The sequence below is a fragment of the Abrus precatorius genome, unplaced genomic scaffold, assembly GCF_003935025.1.
Source record: "Abrus precatorius isolate BTA unplaced genomic scaffold, Abrus_2018 Scaffold3, whole genome shotgun sequence".
NCBI classification, from domain to species: domain Eukaryota; kingdom Viridiplantae; phylum Streptophyta; class Magnoliopsida; order Fabales; family Fabaceae; genus Abrus; species Abrus precatorius.
The window spans coordinates 35,574,941-35,596,367 of record NW_020874373.1 but is presented as its reverse complement, the minus strand read 5'-3'; the positions used below and the strand labels follow the sequence as shown (position 1 = coordinate 35,596,367).

General features: G+C 33.7%; 3 protein-coding genes across 5 annotated transcripts; 2 read left to right on the top strand and 1 right to left on the bottom strand.

Annotated features, from left to right (window-relative positions):
• Positions 1 to 847: 847 nt before the first annotated feature.
• LOC113862908 (heat shock cognate 70 kDa protein 2-like) lies at positions 848 to 3,447 on the top strand. Of its 3 annotated transcripts, none has more exons than XM_027496202.1 (3): positions 903 to 1,163; positions 1,464 to 2,428; positions 2,819 to 3,433. In XM_027496202.1, exons 1-3 carry the CDS (start codon positions 950 to 952, stop codon positions 3,191 to 3,193), a joined length of 1,554 nt encoding a protein of 517 aa, XP_027352003.1. In that variant the 5' UTR covers positions 903 to 949; the 3' UTR covers positions 3,194 to 3,433. The 3 variants fall into 3 exon arrangements, with proteins under 3 accessions (XP_027352001.1, XP_027352003.1, XP_027352002.1); XM_027496201.1 differs by having other exon boundaries at positions 1,464 to 2,702; positions 2,868 to 3,433; XM_027496200.1 differs by having other exon boundaries at positions 848 to 1,163; positions 1,464 to 3,447.
• Positions 3,448 to 3,855: 408 nt separating this feature from the next.
• LOC113862914 lies at positions 3,856 to 8,284 on the bottom strand. The gene is made up of 9 exons (XM_027496211.1): positions 8,099 to 8,284; positions 7,918 to 7,979; positions 7,613 to 7,703; positions 6,330 to 6,416; positions 6,078 to 6,131; positions 5,598 to 5,779; positions 5,049 to 5,131; positions 4,863 to 4,963; positions 3,856 to 4,366 (listed from the first exon to the last, which is right to left on the bottom strand). The coding sequence occupies exons 1-9, from the start codon at positions 8,144 to 8,146 to the stop codon at positions 4,142 to 4,144; spliced, it is 933 nt and encodes a 310-aa protein (XP_027352012.1). The 5' UTR covers positions 8,147 to 8,284; the 3' UTR covers positions 3,856 to 4,141.
• Positions 8,285 to 8,720: 436 nt separating this feature from the next.
• Positions 8,721 to 12,303, top strand: LOC113862912 (geranylgeranyl transferase type-1 subunit beta). The gene is made up of 11 exons (XM_027496208.1): positions 8,721 to 9,008; positions 9,116 to 9,191; positions 9,272 to 9,330; positions 9,432 to 9,571; positions 9,762 to 9,817; positions 9,916 to 9,992; positions 10,107 to 10,152; positions 10,883 to 11,007; positions 11,231 to 11,298; positions 11,387 to 11,474; positions 11,944 to 12,303. The coding sequence occupies exons 1-11, from the start codon at positions 8,832 to 8,834 to the stop codon at positions 12,091 to 12,093; spliced, it is 1,062 nt and encodes a 353-aa protein (XP_027352009.1). The 5' UTR covers positions 8,721 to 8,831; the 3' UTR covers positions 12,094 to 12,303.
• Positions 12,304 to 21,427: the final 9,124 nt, after the last annotated feature.

Sequence of the window (21,427 nt, the reverse complement as noted above, 5' to 3'; positions counted from 1 at the left end):
AAACAGGTTTAATTTGAAAAGGCCTTGGCTTGTGGACCAAAAAATAAATAGAAAAAGCACACTTAGGTTTAAAGCTGGCCCATTATTAACAAAACGTTAACAAAAAAAAAACAGTCTCCATATCAATTGGACCGAAAACTAATCCTTATTGATACAAAGTATCAAAATTCAAATGTTTAAAACAAAATTTAAATTAATTAAAATTATAATAATCAAATTAAAAATTGAAATATAATAATTTTAAATTTTCATTTATATAAAAATGATATCTTTAATTTGACTCAGTGTTTCAAAATTTTAAAATTAAATTAAATTTTAAAAAAGAAATAGTATTTGAAAGAAATTGAAATTAACTAACAAATTAAATATTTAATATTAAAAAATCACCTGATATAATAAAAAAATATTATATTTAACTCTAAAATTTACTCCCAGTGATAAAAATATTCTCGAAGGTTTAGATTTAAGTTCTATTTGGTGGATATGGCAATAAAGAGAGGAAATTAGATTAAGTCCAAACATATACTATCTCAATTAAAAAGTTGAGTAAGAAAAACTGAAGTTAAGCTAATTATTAAAAACTATTTATTTGTGATTCTCGTGTTTATTATTATTTTTTATTATTAATAAAATTATAAAAAAAATGTTAAACAGAAATGACTTAGTTACTACGTTTGTGTTGTGTGAAAGAGCTAAGGAAGTGGTATTAACGAACGAGAAACGGGAAATGTGAAATGGTCCACAAAGACGGCTTAGGTTAAGGTTTGGATCCCACGTAATGTTAATGGAACATTCTAGAAACTATCTTCTGAAACCTATATATATCTCTTGCCTCTCTTTCTTTCTCAATTCATTCGAAGATTCCCTCTCTCTCTTTCTCAATTCATTCTAAGACTCTCTTCTCTTTTTGTTTCTTATTTATTTTTTTACCTTTCCAAGTTGCCGGAAAATGGCCGGAAAAGGTGAGGGACCGGCGATCGGAATCGACCTCGGCACCACCTACTCCTGCGTCGGAGTGTGGCAGCACGACCGCGTCGAGATCATCGCCAACGACCAAGGAAACCGTACGACGCCGTCTTATGTTGCCTTCACTGACTCCGAGAGGTTGATCGGGGATGCCGCTAAGAACCAGGTTGCCATGAATCCGATCAACACTGTTTTCGGTAATTCATCTCAAACCATCTTTCTCATCATGCGTTCAATGATTCAACTCTAATTTATTGTTATTATTATTAATCTCATTTTGATCCGTAGCTTTTGGATGTAAAATCTTATTTGGACATTTTGCAGAGTTCATGTTTGGTTCAGTTCAATTACAAGGGATTGTTAATCTCTCTTTTTAAGATGATTAAATAAATACTTTAATAAATAAAAACATGACTATAAATTAGTGATTCTCATGATCTATCTCAATTAGGATGGTTTGTGTATGTTGTTGATAACTGGGGATTGTGATGTTGCAGATGCGAAGAGGTTAATTGGGAGGAGAATTAGCGACCCTTCTGTTCAGAGTGACATGAAGTTGTGGCCATTCAAGATCATTGCCGGTGCTGGTGAAAAGCCCATGATTGTGGTTAACTACAAGGGTGAGGAAAAGCAATTTGCTGCAGAGGAAATCTCTTCTATGATTCTAACAAAGATGCGGGAGATTGCAGAGGCTTATCTTGGATCAACTGTGAAGAATGCTGTTGTCACTGTGCCTGCTTACTTCAATGACTCTCAGCGACAGGCCACCAAAGACGCAGGTGTTATTGCTGGCCTCAATGTTATGAGAATAATCAATGAACCAACTGCTGCAGCTATTGCATATGGGCTTGACAAGAAAGCTACCAGTGTTGGTGAGAAGAATGTTTTGATCTTTGATCTTGGAGGTGGTACATTTGATGTTTCTCTTCTCACCATTGAGGAGGGTATCTTTGAAGTCAAGGCCACTGCTGGAGACACGCATCTTGGAGGAGAGGATTTTGATAACAGAATGGTGAACCACTTTGTGCAGGAGTTCAAGAGGAAAAACAAAAGGGACATTAGTGGAAACCCGAGAGCTCTCAGGAGGTTGAGAACTGCCTGTGAGAGAGCGAAGAGGACGCTATCGTCCACTGCACAGACCACCATTGAGATTGATTCTTTGTTTGAGGGAATTGACTTCTATTCAACGATCACTCGGGCTAGGTTTGAGGAACTCAACATGGACCTCTTTAGGAAGTGTATGGATCCTGTGGAGAAGTGTCTTAGGGATGCAAAGATGGACAAGAGCAGTGTTCATGATGTTGTTCTTGTTGGTGGTTCTACAAGGATTCCCAAAGTTCAGCAGCTCTTGCAGGATTTCTTCAATGGGAAAGATCTGTGCAAGAGCATCAACCCGGACGAAGCTGTTGCTTATGGTGCCGCTGTCCAGGCAGCTATTTTGAGTGGTGAAGGCAATGAGAAGGTTCAAGATTTGTTGCTTTTGGATGTTACCCCATTGTCTCAGGGTTTGGAGACTGCTGGAGGTGTCATGACTGTGTTGATTCCAAGGAATACTACAATTCCTACCAAGAAGGAACAAGTGTTTTCAACATATTCAGATAACCAACCTGGTGTCTTGATTCAAGTTTATGAGGGTGAGAGAACAAGGACCAGGGATAACAACTTGCTTGGCAAGTTTGAGCTTTCGGGCATTCCTCCGGCTCCTCGTGGTGTTCCTCAGATCACAGTTTGCTTTGATATTGATGCTAATGGTATCTTGAATGTCTCTGCCGAGGACAAAACCACAGGGCAGAAGAACAAAATTACCATTACCAATGACAAAGGGAGATTGTCAAAGGAAGAAATTGAGAAGATGGTTCAAGAAGCAGAGAAATACAAGTCTGAAGATGAGGAGCACAAGAAGAAGGTTGAGGCGAAGAATGCCCTGGAGAACTATGCCTACAACATGAGAAACACTATAAAGGATGAGAAGATAAGCTCAAAGCTTTCCTCAGGAGACAAGACAAAGATTGAGAGTGCAATTGACCAAGCCATTCAGTGGCTTGATTCGAATCAGCTTGCTGAGGCAGATGAATTTGAAGACAAGATGAAGGAGCTTGAGAGCATATGCAATCCTATTATAGCCAAGATGTACCAAGGTGGGGCTGGTGCAGGTGGTGACGTGGATGATGATGCTCCTCCTGCTGGTGGTAGTGCTGCTGGCCCCAAGATCGAGGAGGTTGATTAAGTGGATTAGTTAACATTGCTAGAAAATTATTGTTAAGGTTGGGTTATAGCTTTTATATTATTTTCCTTTCATGATTTCTATTACTGTTTTCAACTTTTTCATTTGTTTGAAAATTGAAAACTAGCATACTTCGCAGATTGTTACTTCCGACAATATAATTTTAGCATCCAATTTTGCAAATTTTTCAGTATTATGGGTCAATGTAATAGTGTTTATAAACCAAAATTACTATATTTATCTTCGCACCAGTTTCAGAAACATACTTTTTCAGTGTAATGTTGCTGTTATTGTTATTATTATTATTATTATTATTATTATGAAGTAAAAACAATGAAATAAAAACTACTTAAAATAAAATTACTCGTTTACTTAATGGCATTTACATGTTTACATAATTACATGTGTATAATCAACACAGATCTAATATCAATAACTTGAACAAATAATTAATGATTTGTATATTATTTTGTTAACTTATGTTAATAAAATTTCTAATATAACTTTTTAAAACAATTTTTCTAGTTTGTTTTAATAATTTTTATATTTATATTTATCATATAAACTCCTGTTTAGAAAGAATTATTAAATAAAAACTTAATTAAATTATATATCCAAACATAAAGATGATTACAGCCACGGGGAATGAGGGGAGCGAAGCGAGGAATCAGTTCAATCACTCGTAGATACATAGATAGCGTCATTCTCAGGATCACAATGTAATTTGTGAAACTACAGTTAGAGATTTAATCGCTGAGATTGCATTATATCACAAATCCGTATGAAACTAAATGTAAATTTTATCGTTGAGATTGCATTATACCACAAGTGTGGTCGCCTTGTGCAGTTATAACTGAGCAAGAATAATGATATGTGTCAAGATGAGCACAGTATCGTGCATGTGTGGCTGCCATATCTAGAGCTGACAAAAAAGTTATACAAAAAGATTCATTATGCCATATGTTTTAGTCCACTAGAGGTTGAAACCTTATTGATGACCTCCTCTTCCATTTTGACTAGTTGATGACAAAACATTTCAACATCATTTGCCTCTTCCTTGAACATGAACCTGAATTCTTTCCACTGGTAGCTACCAATGCCATCCTTCAAAACTGGACTGGTAACTTTTGCCAGGACATCAAATCCCTTGCGATCAATGGATGATATATATGCATCCTTAATACAAAGCAGGTGGATTCGTTAGTTCCTAAAATTATTTTGCAAGAATAGAAAAAAAAAAAAAAGGTAAAAGAATTGATGCGGTATGGTAAAATATGGGCCCTGCATGCATAAGCACTATCAGCTTTGTCATCAAATGAGATGATATTATTTCAATGTTGATTAGATATTCTTGATTCAAAGATAACATATTTTGGAGTTCATCTTTGGAACACGGTACAAAACCAGCAAACCAAAAGAAACTATGTAAGTTCTACCATAGAAGTGTCATTAAAGATAGAGAAGTTACATCATAAAGCCATTACCCTGCCGTATGAGGATATAAAATTCTATAAAATTAATGGGGTATTTTTCTGCTTCTAAAATGCTTTGCAGTTCTCAATTATATAAACATTACAATGTATCCCATAATCACACGAATATTATAAAGAATAGAAATTAACCAACTGCAGAATTGGGGCATTGTAAAGAATAATGAAGATCATTGAGTTACCTTTGCATTAGCATCCTTGTGAACAAAACAAAAAAGCATGAGGGCTCTACGCCTAGCCTCACTTTGGTTAATCCCATCAATCAACTTTGCTGAAAATGGTGCTAAACAAGAAACATAAAAGAGATGTGAATCTTTTGTTGCACAAAAAAGAGATACTACTTAACCAATTTCAAACCAGGTCTTTACCTAATAGATCGGCTTTGGATTTTTCCAAATCTTCAATATCCACTTCAAAAGTTCCTCCATGGCCATCAACAAATGTACAAGATCTAACATTTAACTCTTTCATTAGATGGAAAAGACATTTGAAGTATTCTGATTTCATTAATGATTGTCCTGATCATCCTCTACTTGGATGTAGTATGAGAAAAGCTCAGCATGGGCAAAGATCTGATACACATATTAGATCCTTAACCGGTTCTTAAAATGCTAATATCTTTTCACAGTAACCACTAATCAAGTTTCATAACTAAATATTGCTAGAACTTATCAACTTAATCAAAATTGTAAACCCAAAAAGTTTCACAGAAGGAAACAAAGCAGTGTGCGTAGTTTGTAGTTAGCTCCGTAACAATTTGATATTTGCATGTTAAACCTGTACCGAACTGTAATAAACTGTTCAGGAATGCATGACCCAACTTAGATGCCAAAACCATACATGACTTTGGCATTCATCTAGTGAAATAACAAAATTCAAGATATTTTTTTTGGGTCAGGATTTAAACATACACTTACCTAGTTTTAAATCTATATACAGAGTATTTTTCACTGTCTCCCAATAGATCCTGTAGATTATCACTCCGTGATGTGCTGGTGACACTAGAACTTAGTACTCCAGAAACAGTGTAAGTGAACTCTTTGATTACTTTTTGCTCAGAAAGTATGACTTCCTGAAGTTTTTCTGCAAGAGACTTAGCCTACACCAAAATCAATAGCATAATTTAAAAATTGAGAACAAGTCTATATCAATATACATAATTCTGTTGTCACTTGGCAATATTATGATAAGCCACCTTTCATAATATTACACCAAACCTGGCTGGAGGATCCCAAGGAGGACTCTAGAGCTTACATTAGAAAACAAAGATGGAGGAATGAAAAGTTAAATTAACATTTTCAAATGGCATTTTGGAGGACTGCCATTATTTTGGTAAACTATAGTAGCAAACATGAAATGATAAAGAGCAGGCATAAGCAAAGTTGGTGTGGCATCACCTTATCTTCTTTAAGAGGAAGAACATCCCCAGATAAAGCAACCCGTGCTGGGAACTGCAGCATGGGAAGCAATTAACCAATTAGCTTATAGATTTATTTCTTCTCACTATAAGAGAATCCAAAAGCAAGTACAATTAGGACAAAACCATTTTATTATTTCCTTTTCTAGAGAACCAAGCTACAGCAGAAAAAAATTCTCATATAGGATTATATAGTAGTTTCAAAAGAAAACACATGTAATACATGCAGTACCTTTTTCATTGATTTCAGTAAGACCCCTAGTGGGCCTGGAAAGGGGCTGGTCACAGAAAATGAACCACGCTCATCAATGATTGCATTCTGCACTCAACACAAGTCAAATGTGATATCTTTGCAACTATGAAATATACCCAGATGTTCTAACAAATCTAGTCTCATTTTGATAAGTGCAAGTAAACAGTAGTGAGAGAACAAAAAAAGGATGTCATTCACTAGATGGTAGCCCTCTACACATATCTTCTAACAAGTTATTCCTACAATATGATGAACTCGACAGGTCAAGCTGATAGCATGAATTTAAACGCAGAAACTAATAAGCAGAGGTTAACAGATTAATCACCATACAAACAACCAGTCATCATTAGAAGTAATTAAAAAGAGAAAGAATCATAACTAAGCATCAAATTTTACTTTGGTCTTTGGAGATGAAATCATGAAAATGCTTCAATATAATACATTGGCTTTTAACAAAATCTTGCAAATTCCTCACCACTACTATGAATCTCTCACATTTTTAGTTCTAATTCAATTCTAAAAATGCCAGTGAGGCTCATCCCATCATAGGTGCCAACAAGAAATGGTAGATGAAACAAAAGTCTTGCATTCTAGTGCCATAGAGCACATTCATTTTCCTCCAAGCAAATGTGCCATAGGTAATCACTGTGTTTATGCAATAAAGTTCTGATGGTCAGACAAATTATCCTAAAGCAAGGTTGGTACCACAGGCTTCACTCGTAAATATGGATCAGTTTATGGTGACACCACAAATTAGGCCAACATTGCTTGTGCTGAATGTGCTGACTGTTTTCTCTTCATGGCTTCCATGCACAAGCTTCTCTACTAATAAGTCCTCCTTCATGGTGAACTTGTTGAACAGGTTTATAAGGAACTATAACCCAGTTTCGTTGTTTAGGTTAAGTCTACACAAGTTTTACGACTGTCATTCTCTCTCTAGATTGGAAAATCTCCACTGGTATGGGTAGGGAGATTTAGCAGTTATTCAGAAAAACTGGAATGATTTATAGCGAGGCAGTGTTTTATAATTTAGATCGCTATTCATCAGAATCCGCACACAATTTTGCTATACCTCTGCCATATCTTGAAGCTGGTCTCTGAAAATTTAAAGTTATCCCTCTAATACTCTTGTGAATTGTGATGAACTAAAAATTTTGGACACTTAAAGACACAAGATATGTTTATGATGAACTAATACTTCACATAGGACAGTGGAATGAAGCAGTAGTAACAAAGAAAAAAGAAAATAGAGAGTAGCATACCACATTGTGCAAGTCCTTTTCTGGCACCCAAAGGTATGGTTGCCCCCTCCTAAGTATGTACTTAACCTTAGATGTATGAATGTCCCCCTTGCTGTTGAAATCATGCAAAAGTAACCAACACCCATTAGCAAAGTACCAGTGCTGACAGAACCATCACGCCACAGATTAAACAACAACAACAGAAAAGGAAAAGGAAAATCTTTACTCAGCATGTTAGTTAAGTTGGGCAAGGAAGTAAGGGTACGCTTAAGGTGTGTGAATTGTGCTGTGAATAGAGAAGAAAAAGAAAAGGGTGAAATGGGTACCTTCCTTTGGCATCAGCTTTGATAGTATTAAGGGAACCTTGCCAATTTGATGCCAATATATTCTGCATGTATAAAAAGGAAGCATGTGTGAGTTTGAATAATGCAGAAAATGAATAATCTTTTTGGTGCCATTGTGGAAAGGAAGCTATGAAATTTGAAGAGAAAGAGAAAAAGGAAGAACCTTGCATTTCTCAGCGAATGTCAACACGGTTGCTTTGTTGCGCTTCATGGGTCTGAGGGTGCACACCTACTGCTCGATAAAACTACTATAAGTGTTAGGGCTAGCAGCCAGTGCTTTGGAGTTTGGAGTGGAGCCTACGCAGCTAACTCTACTTCAGAATTTTGATGACAATTTATAGGATTTATTTCTTCTTTGGTTTATGGACTATTTGATTTGTATTTTTGTTTAATATAAAAAAAATTATGTCATTATTTATTATGTTAGACTTCAGTATAATTTCATATTTATACTAATTTATAACTAGAAGAGAGCTTATTTTGCTTTTTTTTTAATCATTATTCTATTTTCAAACACATTTAAAAGGAATAAAATTATATATTTTCAAACTAACTCAACTAGACTTTTCTTCCCTTTAGAGGGAAGATATTCCTTGCTTTGATCCTTTATGTTTATAATAAACTTTTTTTTCACCAATGTAAAATGATAATTAAAAAAAAAAGAAGTAGAAATTTTTATGTATAAAAAATATTCATCAAATAATAACGATTCATCATCTCTATAAATTAATTGATTAAACGCAAACACAGCTTTCTGATTTTTTATATTCATAAATTATTTCATGAATTAAATTTAGGTGAATCAGTATTTTTTTTTCTATAAAAAGGTTGATATTATAAGAGTTGGCAATTGACATAAGTGAAATTGAGCATCAGCAGCTGGAGCAGGAAGAGTGATGAATTCGCCAGAAGAATGTTGCGGTAGGAAGAAGATGGAGAAAGATGTTCATGTGACGTTTCTTGAGATGATGTATTATTTGCTTCCATCCGCATATGAATCCCAAGAGATCAACCATCTCACTCTCGCTTACTTTGTCATCTCTGGCCTTGACTTCCTCAACTCTCTTCATTCTGTACACACAACAATCCTATGTTTTGTTCTATGTAAGCTGTTATATTTCGTTATTCATTTGTATGCTCATGTTTTTCTTCAATTTTGTTATTTTTTGTGTGGTTTAAGGTTGAGAAGGAAGCTGTTGTCAATTGGGTTCTGTCTTTCCGAGCTCACCCTGGGACTCAATCTGACATCAACGATGGTATGCAAATGCACTTTTTGGCTGGATTTGATCTCCAAAATTTGATTTTTAATTGACCCATTTGAAGGGTTTTGCTGCAGGACAATTCTATGGCTTTCATGGTTCCAAAACTTCACAATTTTCTCCAAATGAAAATGGGGTGTGGAAAAAGTTTTAAATTTTGAGGTGGTTAACTTCCGTTTTTTTCTCTGTTGTTGATGAATCCTAATTTCTTTATGTTGTTTATTTATTTATTTGCAGGTTTTGGTCCACAACAATAGTCACTTGGCAAGTACTTATTGTGCCATTGCCATATTGAAAATTGTTGGATATGAATTGTCCAGTCCTGATTCTGAATCAATTGTGACTTCCATGAGGAACCTTCAACAGCCTGATGGAAGGTATGCTTTTGAAACTTGAATTCGGACCGTGGCCTTTATGCTTATGCATTGGTCATATCAATAAAATCCACCGCTGTTTTTCAATTTTGTGGTCTATAGTTCCCCAGATTTATGTCAAGATTTACGCCCCTAGCAATATTCTTTATTATAGTTACTTCTTATTCCTAAACATTTTTATCTGTGTTGATAGTTTCATGCCTATTCATACTGGAGGTGAAACAGATCTTCGGTTTGTATATTGTGCTGGTAAGTGAAAAAAAGACATGAAATGATGATTCTAGCTACTTAGTTGGTTAATAAATAATCCTGGATATATTATATCATTTTAACTATTTGACTGCCAGCTGCCACCTGTTTCATGCTGGATAACTGGAGTGGCATGGACAAGGAGAAAGCCAAGGATTACATATTACTTTGTCAGGTTTGTGAAGCTAGTTCATCAACCGCTGATAGGGTGTGAGTATTATCTGTGTGTGCGGGTGTGTGTGTGTGCATAAATGAAATTGACGTCTTTGTTTTTTTGGGTTATTTCTAGTCTTATGATGGTGGCTTTGGATTAGTTCCTGGTGCAGAATCTCATGGTGAGCTGAAACAATCATTTTATCGGAATTTAGATGTGATTGCATATTGTGAGGAGCTGTTGCAATGTTGTTAGTTGCATTAATGATCGGAATCTTTTGTGTGAAGTTCTCTTTTTCATGCTAATGTGAACCACATGATAGATTTGTTTGATTATGCTTTACAATAGTCTTGGCCAGTAGGAAGTTGAAATATAGGACTTAATACTGATAGTTGAAACTATCTGATAAAGAGATATTTTCCTTTTAGAAGATATTAAGATTTAAAATTGTTTCATGAAATCCTAAAATCAAGTTTGAAATTTGAAGAGTGTAAAGTTTTAGCCTCTTGGCATGTTTTTTTTTCTTCCCCTATGATTGGCTGGACAGATTGGTTTTGATGTTTGAGAGTATCATTCATTACAATATTGATTATGGATTGCCTTCTGAACTAGCCTCAACATTTTTATTGATATTTTCTGTAATCATTGTTTTTTCCCTCGAGTATTGACATAATACTACGAATTTCTGTAATCATTGTTCTTATTGGCTAGTTATGTAGCAGGCAACAATGATAATAACCTGTTAAAGCTCCATTCAATTTAAATTTTATCTACTTGAATATAATGATTCTGGTTAACGACTGTTGTTTTTATATTCTGGGCATGCATCTTGAATGGTTGTCTTCATCCACTATGTGGGTTTATTATTTCTTGAATGATATTTATCAACATTGCTTGTTCTAGTGTCACAGGTGGTGCAACTTATTGCGCTATTGCATCTCTTCGATTAATGGGATTCATTGAAGATAATATTCTGTCAAGTTCTGCTTTGACTTCTTTGATAGATGTGCCATTGCTGCTGGACTGGATCTTGCAGGTTTGTACATCCAAACTCTTTCAATGTAAACTGATTAGATTGTATTAATTTGTAAATAATCATTGGATTAAGGGTCATTTTCAGAACCTGTTTATTTGCAAACACCTTTCAGATAATGGCTTGATTATTTTTCTTACATTGAACACTTAAAGCTTGGTTAATTTTTTGCTCTTGAATCGTTTGCCCGTGGATCAAGATTCACTAATTCTGTCTTCCTTTTCAGAGGCAGGGGACCGATGGTGGATTTCAAGGTAGACCCAATAAATCTAGTGATACGTGTTATGCATTTTGGTAAGCACAGTATGGAGCCTTTATCAATTTCTACGGTATTCTATTATTTGTTAGTTGTCAAAGCCATGACAAGCATTATGTTTGCTAGGATTGGAGCCGTTTTGAGGATTCTAGGGGGCTACAACTTTGTGGACAGTAAAGCTCTACATGAATTTTTACTTTCTTGTCAATATAAGGTACCACATCTACCATTCTGTTTTCCATAAAATGTGTTGTAGATTTTGGGGTGAAAAATGTGTGTGTGTGTGTAGCACAAAGTTTATGGGAAACTAAGGAAAGGAAAATAGTGATAGTGATTTAAGTTAAACCGGATTTTGGTATTGCTGATGGAACTTGCCCATGATAAGTAATAAGAAGGTAGAGCTTGTAAACTTGTCAAGTTTGTAAGAATGACGCGTTTCAGACTGCTATTATTTTGGTCAGATTGGACTCATGCTTTAGAGAAAACCATTGGTTTGGTACTTTAGTCCATCCATGGAAAAGAAAGGTCAAGTTTACATACTTAGTAATTGGTGAAATGAGGATTTAAGTTCACTTTAAAAAGACAAGAATCTTTTTTACCTTTCAGGGGGGATTTTTATGTGATATTAGTAATTCAAATGTTTGATCTAGTTTATATTTTGCTAATATTTTGTTTTTCACCAGTATGGTGGTTTCAGCAAATTCCCAGGAGAGTTTCCAGACCTGTACCACTCCTACTATGGATTTACTGCTTTCAGCCTGTTGGAAGAATCTGGCTTGAAATCACTTTGTTCTGAACTTGGAATTACAGGAACAGCTGCAATGGGACTCTAGCTTAGATATGCATACTTTTATTTTTTATTTTTGGGTATGCTGCATCTTTAAACCAAAGATTTCTTGCATATTGTATGAAGTTCACACCACTAATCCACTTTTGATTGACTTTACTTTTTTATTATTTTTTTTTAATTTATTTGGACTGTAAATTTTCCATATGGTTGTATTTGTGTGCACTAACTCAGGTCATTGGATTTCTTTTCCTTTTTACAAGGCTTTTTTTTTTTCGCTTTCTATTTGTTTGATTTAAGGCAGTTTATTATTGAATTTGCGATCTGAAGTTTGAAGCAATGATAGATAAATAGATATAGATCTAATTTTATTAGTGAAAAAAAATAATGATAATGGTGACATGATTATTCTGACCTAAGTTATACAACGATTGCAAATTATATTGTCATCGATTTAATTTACGTGACACTGTAAGTGGTTGGACATCTTGGTCAGAAGAGGACAAGAAGGAGCCAATTTCCGAAGGAAGAAAACTAATAAATTTTGTGAATTTTGGGCAGAGTCTATTTAGTTTCCAATTGACCATAGTGTCATTAAATTTGAAGTTTGGCGATCATTTTTAAGTAAAACGTTTCATCACAATATTAAACATCAATTAAAGCTGCAATTGACTAGAGAGTAAAACCTTAGATCGAGAATCTAGAGAAGAAAAAAAGGGTTCAGAATATTCTCGTAAGTTGGCCTAGCACCAACGTCTTGCTTTAATTTTTTATCTTCAACGCTTCCAACAATTTTTTTCCTTTTAATTGACAAGAAAAGATTTTATTAACCTTAGTCGTTAAGGGCTGAGAATAAGATTAATAATAATAAAATTTTATTAAAAATATTTATTACACTTATAAATTTAATACAATAAATATATATTTTTATATATAAAAAATCAGTTTTATTCTAAGAATTGAAGTTAACAAAATTTATAACAAAAATAACTTTTTTTTTCAAGATAATCCAAGAGAGGTTTAAAGGCTGCAATTTGATTAGTATGCCAGGGAAATGTTAGTAACACACTATTTTATTATCAGACAAACTCTAATAAGATCAATTGTAAAAAATAGTGGACAGAGTCTCAATAATAATTAAAAAAACAAATAGAAAAAATGTGTTAAAAGAATTTATTACAAGCTTTTCTCTTATATAACAACGTATTTAAAAACTAAAATTATCCTACTACCAGTTGTCCTTTTTCCGTGTTTAATTGAAGTTATAAGAGGTCTAAAGCCAAGGAACCATCCCTTTTTGTCTTGTTGAAAGAGCGAAAAAATAAGGGACATATAGATATTGTGTTTATTTGGAGCCAAATAGGCAAATTGCTGTGTTTAGTGTGATATATATGTACTATGAACATGCAATGGAAAAAGATCTCAAGAAAAGTTATGCTTAAAGCCATATTTTATTCTTTATTCTGACCTGTTATGATTCTTCAACGTGGTAGTGGGGTTAGAAAGATGACACTTTCGGCCATGACCCACGAGACATATTCACGGGCAATTGCATCCCTTGTTGTTTGGCAAAAAGCCACAGAAGCAGAGCCTCTCTTTTACCAAATTTGTCACTTAGTTGAGTGGTGCTTGTCTGAGCAATATGCAAAAATTAGCCATCACCTATCCAACATGCCTCACCACTAGTCCTTCTTTGATCTTCATCACATTTTGATCACACGGTAGATATCATTTCACCACTTAGTTTAAGAGGTAAAAACATGGGGACAAAGATGTAGAAAAACATGACATGGGACAACGTTGGTTTAACATATGTCTCATTCACAGGCTTGTAAAGAGTAAAAAAAAATAGCAGAGACCCTGAAACAATTCTTTCAATGACCTTTAGACAGCTGCATGTATGAAAGAGGTAGGACCATCTCATCACTAAAATAAAATGAAAATAAAAATAATAATGACAGTGTCAGATGCATCAACAAAATGGAAATTTCTGTGAGATTGAAATATTAATAAAATTAAAGAAAAAAACATAAAGTTGCCAATTGCATCAGACCCACCTTGAAGCATTTAAGACCAGAAAATATTGTCCCCTATATCTTTTTAAAACATTGAGCGTACATTCCACAACTGGCTTAGCAAATTAAACCATAACTGCCTCCCAAAACAAACAAACTCAAGGGGAGAAACAAATTCCCATAACAAAAAAAGTGGAATTTTTCACAATGTAATTAGAAAAAGATTAATGAAGAAAAGAACTCTTAGTGGTCTGACAGACTTCGATGTTAGCTGGTTTCTTCTGGTTTGGTGAACTGAGTGGTGAATGTGTCAAGAAGCTAAGGGAAGTACCTGTGAAGTGCCTGAATGGTATTGTGGTGGATGAGACTGATGATAAAGCTCTCTTTCTGTTTTCTTGTCAACAACTATTGTGACTAAAGAACCATCAACCTCATCTCCATTACCCTTATTATCATTTTGCAATTTTCTTCTTAGCTTCTCTTCTGCTTCCTGTAAGAACTTGAATTTTGGAGGAGGTGATGACTTTAATCTGTTGAACTCTGCATCAGTTGCTGTTTCAAATAGAGGATTGAATCCACGCTGGTTATAGGGGCTAATAGGAGTGAAAGGAGGAGTGAAAAAGGGTGGAGAAGCAGTAGGTGTCAAATATGGTGTTTCCACAACAAGCAAATCACCCAAGCTTCTACCCCTTGAACCTTTTATACTCTTGTCACCCCTAGATTTTCCATCCTCAGATTCTAAATCCTCCTTTGATTCTTCTACTATTGTGAACAAGAATCTTGGAGGACCTAAGAGATCTTGCTGCCTCATGTATTCTGCTTCCATGCCATCTTCTCCAAAGGGTTTGAAAATAAACTCCTTGCTAGTCTGAGACTGAACTTGTTCTGGATCATGAACAAGAGTGTCACCAATTCTCATTGAAGAACAAAGCTCAGGCGGAGTGAAACCCGTTTGCCTCAAAGAAGTTGATGGCCTTTTCCAACAAAACATGTAGAATAACTCTTTCACAGGGTTGCCATAGTCATTTTCAATCTCTCTGTTGGTTATCCTCTTCTTCCACCATAGCAAGTAGTAAACCTCAGCTACCAGAGCCAACAGAAGGCAACCAAAAATAATACTCAGACCAAGACCTACACTACTCAAAGATTTCATCTTTGTCCTCAAATCACATTGAAAACACTTTAAACTTGTTCTACCTCCCAGGATGCTCAGTGTCCAAACTAACCCAACATCTAATCCAGAAAATCACATTAAATAGACCAATGGGCTATTAAAACAAAATCAAAACCTAATTTCAACAAAGACAAGACACATGTTTAAGAGTTCAGGAAAAGCTTACTGGGTAATTAACTAACAGTCTGAACTCTGTGATCTGATCCTGAATTCAAGCATGAAAATCTGAACAACCTTTTTGACTAGAATTCAATCCCATGCAACATTATAACTACACCCCCTCCCCACCAATAAAGCTTGACATAATGACAAACCTTGGTAGCAAATTGAAAAGCCTCTCAGAACACCAATCTGCCAAAAAGGGCCAACCAAAAAGCTCTCTTTCTCTCTCTTGAAAGCAACACTTGCAAATCATAAGCATCAGCCCATGAACCTTTAGCTTTAACCCCACTTAAGATCAAACACCCTCATATGGATTAGCCTCATCATTACCCTCAAACCATGCAATGTAGCACTTTTTAACAAGTGAAAAGAGAATAAAAAAAATCCCCTAAACCATAAACCACTTTGTGAAGGTGCCCAAAAACCATGAGCCAGAAAATAACTAGAGTCCAGGTGTGAGAGGAGTGAGCATGTACCTGTCTGGCTTATGGTTGGGGGGACTCGTCCTTCGAGAGAAGCTCACATGGGATCAGAAAAAAAATGGAAAGTGACATGTCAATATGTCATTACATATCTAATATATAACTTATAATGCAAGATCCTTCAAATAAGGGAAGATTTCTCCCATGACTCTAGTTGGTACTTGGTGTTATGTTACTCACTGACAATGTGGAGGGACAATGATTCCTTATCTGAAAGCTTCCCACAAGTTTTTTAAATTTTAATCATGGTTTAAGTTGAACGTTTTTTATTCTTGCATGATTTTTGTTTTGACTCAGAATATTGTTTGGAAGTGAAGCAACATTGCTATTGCTTCCTTTGATTCATTAGATCATGATGTCCCTATGCAACAAACTTAAATGGCGGGAGAATTTGTCATTCGGCCATTAATTAATTGATTGAAATTCCTTCCATTTGGACTCTCATACATTTTCATTACCTTGTCTCAAGGGTAACACTAACACCGGAATTAATAATATATAACATGATGGGCCACAAAACCCTATGATGTTAGTTTGAGCCAGCTAGGGGGTTTTATATTGTTTCCCTTTTTTAACAGTAATTGATTAATTAAATTAATAGCGATATACTTAGTGTGTGTTTAATTATCCGTTAAAATTTCACATATGTGTGTTTCAAACGTAAAAACTACTCTTAGTAGCTTTAAAATTATTCACATCGAAGCTGAATGAACGTAAAACCAAACATGCTAGTAATAGATTAGTTATATTGCATGAACAAATGAGTTAAAGTAACCTCTACTCTACATGTCATAGCATGCAGTGAATATTTGTACATTTGTTGTGGATTACTTTTAACGAAAATGATGCTGTGGACTATTATTACTTTTACACACGTATATAAAAATACAAATTCATTACCAAGTTAATATAAATTTAAACACGCTATAAGTTTAACCCAAGCTCAGTTCAATACAAGTTTAATTCATTATAAACTTACAAGTTATTCGTACTTAATGAGTAAATATAAGGATTTAAGGATAATGTTTTTGGACCCCAAAAAAAGGCCAAAGCAAAAAAGAAAATTAATAAAAAATCATTAGAAAAGAAAAATGATTTTAGAAACCAATTACAACTGCATACTAAATAATTAGCATGTTTAGGACGAACTAAAAAAATGTCACCGACATATGTTTATTTAATTTGAAGGAGCCACAAGCCAATGCCTTTGAACTCTTGAGGCTGTTGTAAACTAATGGGGAACATTGGACTGGTTGGTTATCAATATCTGAATCTCTGTGCACATAAAGATAAAAAAAGAAAAATAAACAGTGTAACACTGTAACACGCAGTGAACCAGTTCACGAGCATCGTTATATTATAATTGATAAAGTGTGTATTTGAATTAGATTTTGTGTTAATTGAATTTGTTAGTAATTTTATTGAAAATTCAATTAATAAGCTGGTATTCGAGATTAATTTTTATTTAAAAATTCGTTTTACTAAAAATAATATTGTTTAAAAATGTTAATAAAAACAAGTAAATGTTGTTATAATATTAACTATTAGGACGTTTTATTAGTAAATGTCAATTAGCTTTCTTTTTTTACTGTAAAAGTAAGGCATCGAGATCATAATTGAAATGTCAAATTGTTCGAATCTTAAAATTATCATAATATTGACACTAATTAACTGACAAGTTTTAGTGTAAGTCAGAAGAATTTAGATCTCATAAGTATGTTTTTTTTTAATTTGATTTTGAAGTTCATATATGAAAAGGAAAATACTGTTACAAGAACATTTTTCCTTTAACGCTTGACCATAGCTGTAAGATCAATCTTTCACTTGCTAGTTGGGAGAAAAGATACTCTTGAAAACCCAAAGAAAAATATAAAAAAAAATTAGCATATCTAACACATTAACAACCTCGGTTAACATTAAAATTGATGGATTTATCTGGAAATTAAAAAATAACAACAAGATCATTAATTAAAAAAATTACCCTATTAATGTTTTACTTGAAATTTATATTTATCCTTAAAACCAAGCCGCACCTTTTGAAGGATCATCCTTGATTTTCACATATACAATGAAAACCTACTTTCTGCTTAACTCTAATTAAAACTGTGTATTACTGAACAATCATTCATCTGTGTTCCACAAATCGCTTGCCTTTATATGCCATATTCATTGATTAGGCTACACAATCAATCACACAGCTCATCATTGTTCCACGGTTTTATTTTAAACTTTTTTCTTTTCTTTCAATTTGTTTATGTGTTATACAGATGGGAAATGACATTCACGGAGAAGTTATATGTTTTCCAATAAAATTACATAAAGCAATCAGGGGAAAATTATTTTAAATTCATGGGAAAATCTGGTCGAAATATTTCATGGATGTTCTTTTTGAGTTCATAAAGTCAAAATTTAGGTGCCATGCATAAATATTTTTATATCTTTTAATAAAAATTATCATTTTAGTTATTGAAGTAAAATTATTGTTTTAATTCGAGAACACGAATTGCTTCCCAAACTTAAAGAAAAAAAAAGGTGCACTAATAACTTTCAGTTTAGTATAAATTAATTTTACAGTTTTACCATATTACGTATGATTCTAGTTTGGACCTTGGTGGTATGACACTTCTTATTGGGCATAAGCCAATCCATACAAAAAGAAAAAATGGAGGAAAAAAAAAAGCAATTATTGTTTTCCATGGAAGACTAATGTTTTAGTTATTATTTTGTTAGGTTTTAGAATTTTTTTAGACTGTTAATTTTTAAAATTTGAGCATGCGTGCTTATTTTTGTATTTACGTATTTATTTTACATTGTTGTAATATTCTGTTTATTTAATATAGTTAAGCCTCTCAATGTATCAACCTTTTGAACAAAGAAAAAAAAAAAGAATGATAAAAATGACCAATGGAACCTAAAATATTTTAATGGTTGCATACGAAAAAACAGGAGCCCTTATAAAACCTTGATAGGAGGATATTACTCAATGTTAAGTCGAATCCACAAAACATGCAATATTTCGTATTGAATAGTAATTTTCTAATTAAAGATATACTATATAGACTGCGTTAATAGCATTATTGTTTCAAATACTAGTAGATCCAAATAATAACATTTTTTAGGTGTAACTAATATTTAAAAATTATATATAGAGAGAATGTGATCCATCAAACGATATCTAATGGACTTGTTTGATAGATGTTTGTGGCAGCAGCACTGGATCTAGATGGTGGAGCAGCTTCATCCATGTTAGGAGCAATACCAACCTGGCATTGATTATCTTATCACCATTAATTTGCATGAAAGCTCCTTCGTCTTGTTTTCGAATAATGCATTTGCCTCCCATTGAATTGATTGCATGTTCATTAGCATCTTCATTGTTGTCATCAGGAGAAAGGTTGGAGCCAATCTTCTCATCTTTTGTCGTGTTCCTCTCATGTTGCATAGTGTTTTCCTACGTATTATTTGCTATATCCACCTTCTTCTTGCTAATAAAATATATAAAATTAAGTTAAATTGATGGAATGTATTAATATAATATAATGATCTTGCTGGGTGTATGAATTATATCAAGACGGCAATAATATACTTTTGTGTGATTGATTGTTTTTTAAAACCTCAAAAAAATATTTAAAATGTGAATATTTTATGTAATAACTATTTGCATTTATCTAGAAATAAACCAAACATAAAAAAGTGCATTTAAAATTTGTATTGCTACCCTTTCTCATTCTATCAAAGATAAGAGAAGGGAATTAATCTTGCAGGCTTCTTATTTTAAAATATTTACCGTTTCTCATCTTTCGCCGAGTGTAGATTTGTCTTTGTTGAACTAGTTGGTACACTGGTAACAAGGATCAGTAAGTAAGTTTTGATTAACATTGAACAAATAGTATTATATTCAACATAATAGCAAACTAATGTTTGTGTCGAGTACTTGTAAGACCTGATTGATTTGAAAAACTAATATTATTTTGTCAATAGTTACAAAAAAAAATTAATATTTTTTTAAGAAATAAAAAAAATCATGTTATTTGTAACACTCTGAATTTTGGTGATAATAAATTGATTATTAATATAAGTTTGTGTATTGTTAATTAAGTGTACATCTTGATTTATGCTGATGATGTGAACGTGTGTATATAGATAAATGTATGGAAGTGTTGACTTGGATTGACTGAAGTTGGTTGAAAATATAAACTGAAGGTGAACTGTAGGGAGTTCTCACTGTAGCGAGAAAGCCTTGGGCGAAGAGTATGAAACTGTGTCGTTCTTGCTGTAGCGAGAAGGCACTAAGAGAGAAGGGTGAAACTGTTGCGTTCTCGTTGCAACTCTCACTGCAGCGAGAAAGCAACAGTGGAAGGTGCATTTCTGGGTGCAGTCTTACTATAGCGAGATTTTGCAAAAATTAAAGTACAGTTTCCTCTGAGATTTTCGTTGTAGCGAGAGAGGGTACCGTTGCAGCGAGGTAAATATCTCACTGTAGCGAGAATTTCACGACACCTTGTGTATTTAAAGAGTTTAGGATTAGGAGAATGCATTCGCACTTTCCTCTCTTCTCTCTCTCGTCGGTTCTCTCAATCTCTAGCCTTTTTCATCGATCAAATTGCCCCTTAAGTTGTCTGCAGAGCTATCAAAACAGGCGGGTCAGCCCAGCTCAGCCCGATACGAGTCAGGATTAATTAGCCCAAGATAAAAATGGACTTATATTTTTACTGTCTAAGCCTTACCCTATACAGGCTATGGGCTTCTACAGGCTGGTCCGACAACTCGAATATTTTTTTTTCTTTTTCTTATTTTTGTAACATGTCAGTTTTTTTACTATTTTTGTAGCAATAGATCATTGTTTTTATTGTTGTTTTTAGTATTTGTAACAGACCATTTTACACTATTTTTGTAACACATAATAAGTCCACAAAAATATAAATAAGTTCATAATTAAACAAATTTCTTAAGATAAAAAGTTCATACACACAATAAGTTCATAAAAATATAAAACAAGTTCCCAAAGATTAAAAAAGTCCATCAAAGATTTAAATATCAAAATTTAAGAACATGAAGCTTCTTGAGAAAGCTTGGAATCATTAAGAATAATGGTCTCTTTTCCATTAACATCATCTTCATTATCATATTCTAAAAAAAATAACTATGTTAGTAAATTATATAAAGTAAATTTAAATCTTAGATATGACAAATTTGTATTCTAAGAAAAAGAAGAAAAAATACCTTCAAAGCCATATAACCAACTACGTGTACACAAGAGAGCTTGAACCGTTTCATTAGTTATTGAACTTCTATACTTATTTATCACTCGAGAGCCAATGCTAACTACAGATTCTGATGCCACAGTGGTTATATGAATGCTCAATATATCACAAGCTAATCTTGCAAGATCAGGACATCTGAAATTTCGTTCCTTCCAATAAGATAAAATGTCAAATACACCTGATGATGGAACTCTTGGCTCTTCCAAGTATATATTAAGTTCAGACTTTCCAGTATTAATAGCTCTTGTGCTCTCAAATTCTTCAAATTCCTACCAAATGAACA

What these genes read in the sequence shown, in the direction of transcription:
- LOC113862908 (XM_027496200.1), top strand. Translation starts at nt 950, where the DNA reads ATGGCCGGAAAAGGTGAGGGACCGGCGATCGGAATCGACCTCGGCACC. An exon ending in TCCGATCAACACTGTTTTCG is followed by an intron (nt 1,164 to 1,463) that starts GTAATTCATCTC and finishes GTGATGTTGCAG; the next exon opens with ATGCGAAGAGGTTAATTGGG.
- LOC113862914 (XM_027496211.1), bottom strand. Translation starts at nt 8,146, where the DNA reads ATGAAGCGCAACAAAGCAACCGTGTTGACATTCGCTGAGAAATGCAAG. An exon ending in TTCCTCTTAAAGAAGATAAG is followed by an intron (nt 5,780 to 6,077) that starts GTGATGCCACAC and finishes ATTTTGGTGTAG; the next exon opens with GCTAAGTCTCTTGCAGAAAA. An exon ending in GTATATAGATTTAAAACTAG is followed by an intron (nt 5,132 to 5,597) that starts GTAAGTGTATGT and finishes GTTAAATGTTAG; the next exon opens with ATCTTGTACATTTGTTGATG.
- LOC113862912 (XM_027496208.1), top strand. Translation starts at nt 8,832, where the DNA reads ATGAATTCGCCAGAAGAATGTTGCGGTAGGAAGAAGATGGAGAAAGAT. An exon ending in ATTACATATTACTTTGTCAG is followed by an intron (nt 9,993 to 10,106) that starts GTTTGTGAAGCT and finishes GGTTATTTCTAG; the next exon opens with TCTTATGATGGTGGCTTTGG. An exon ending in TCCTGGTGCAGAATCTCATG is followed by an intron (nt 10,153 to 10,882) that starts GTGAGCTGAAAC and finishes CTAGTGTCACAG; the next exon opens with GTGGTGCAACTTATTGCGCT.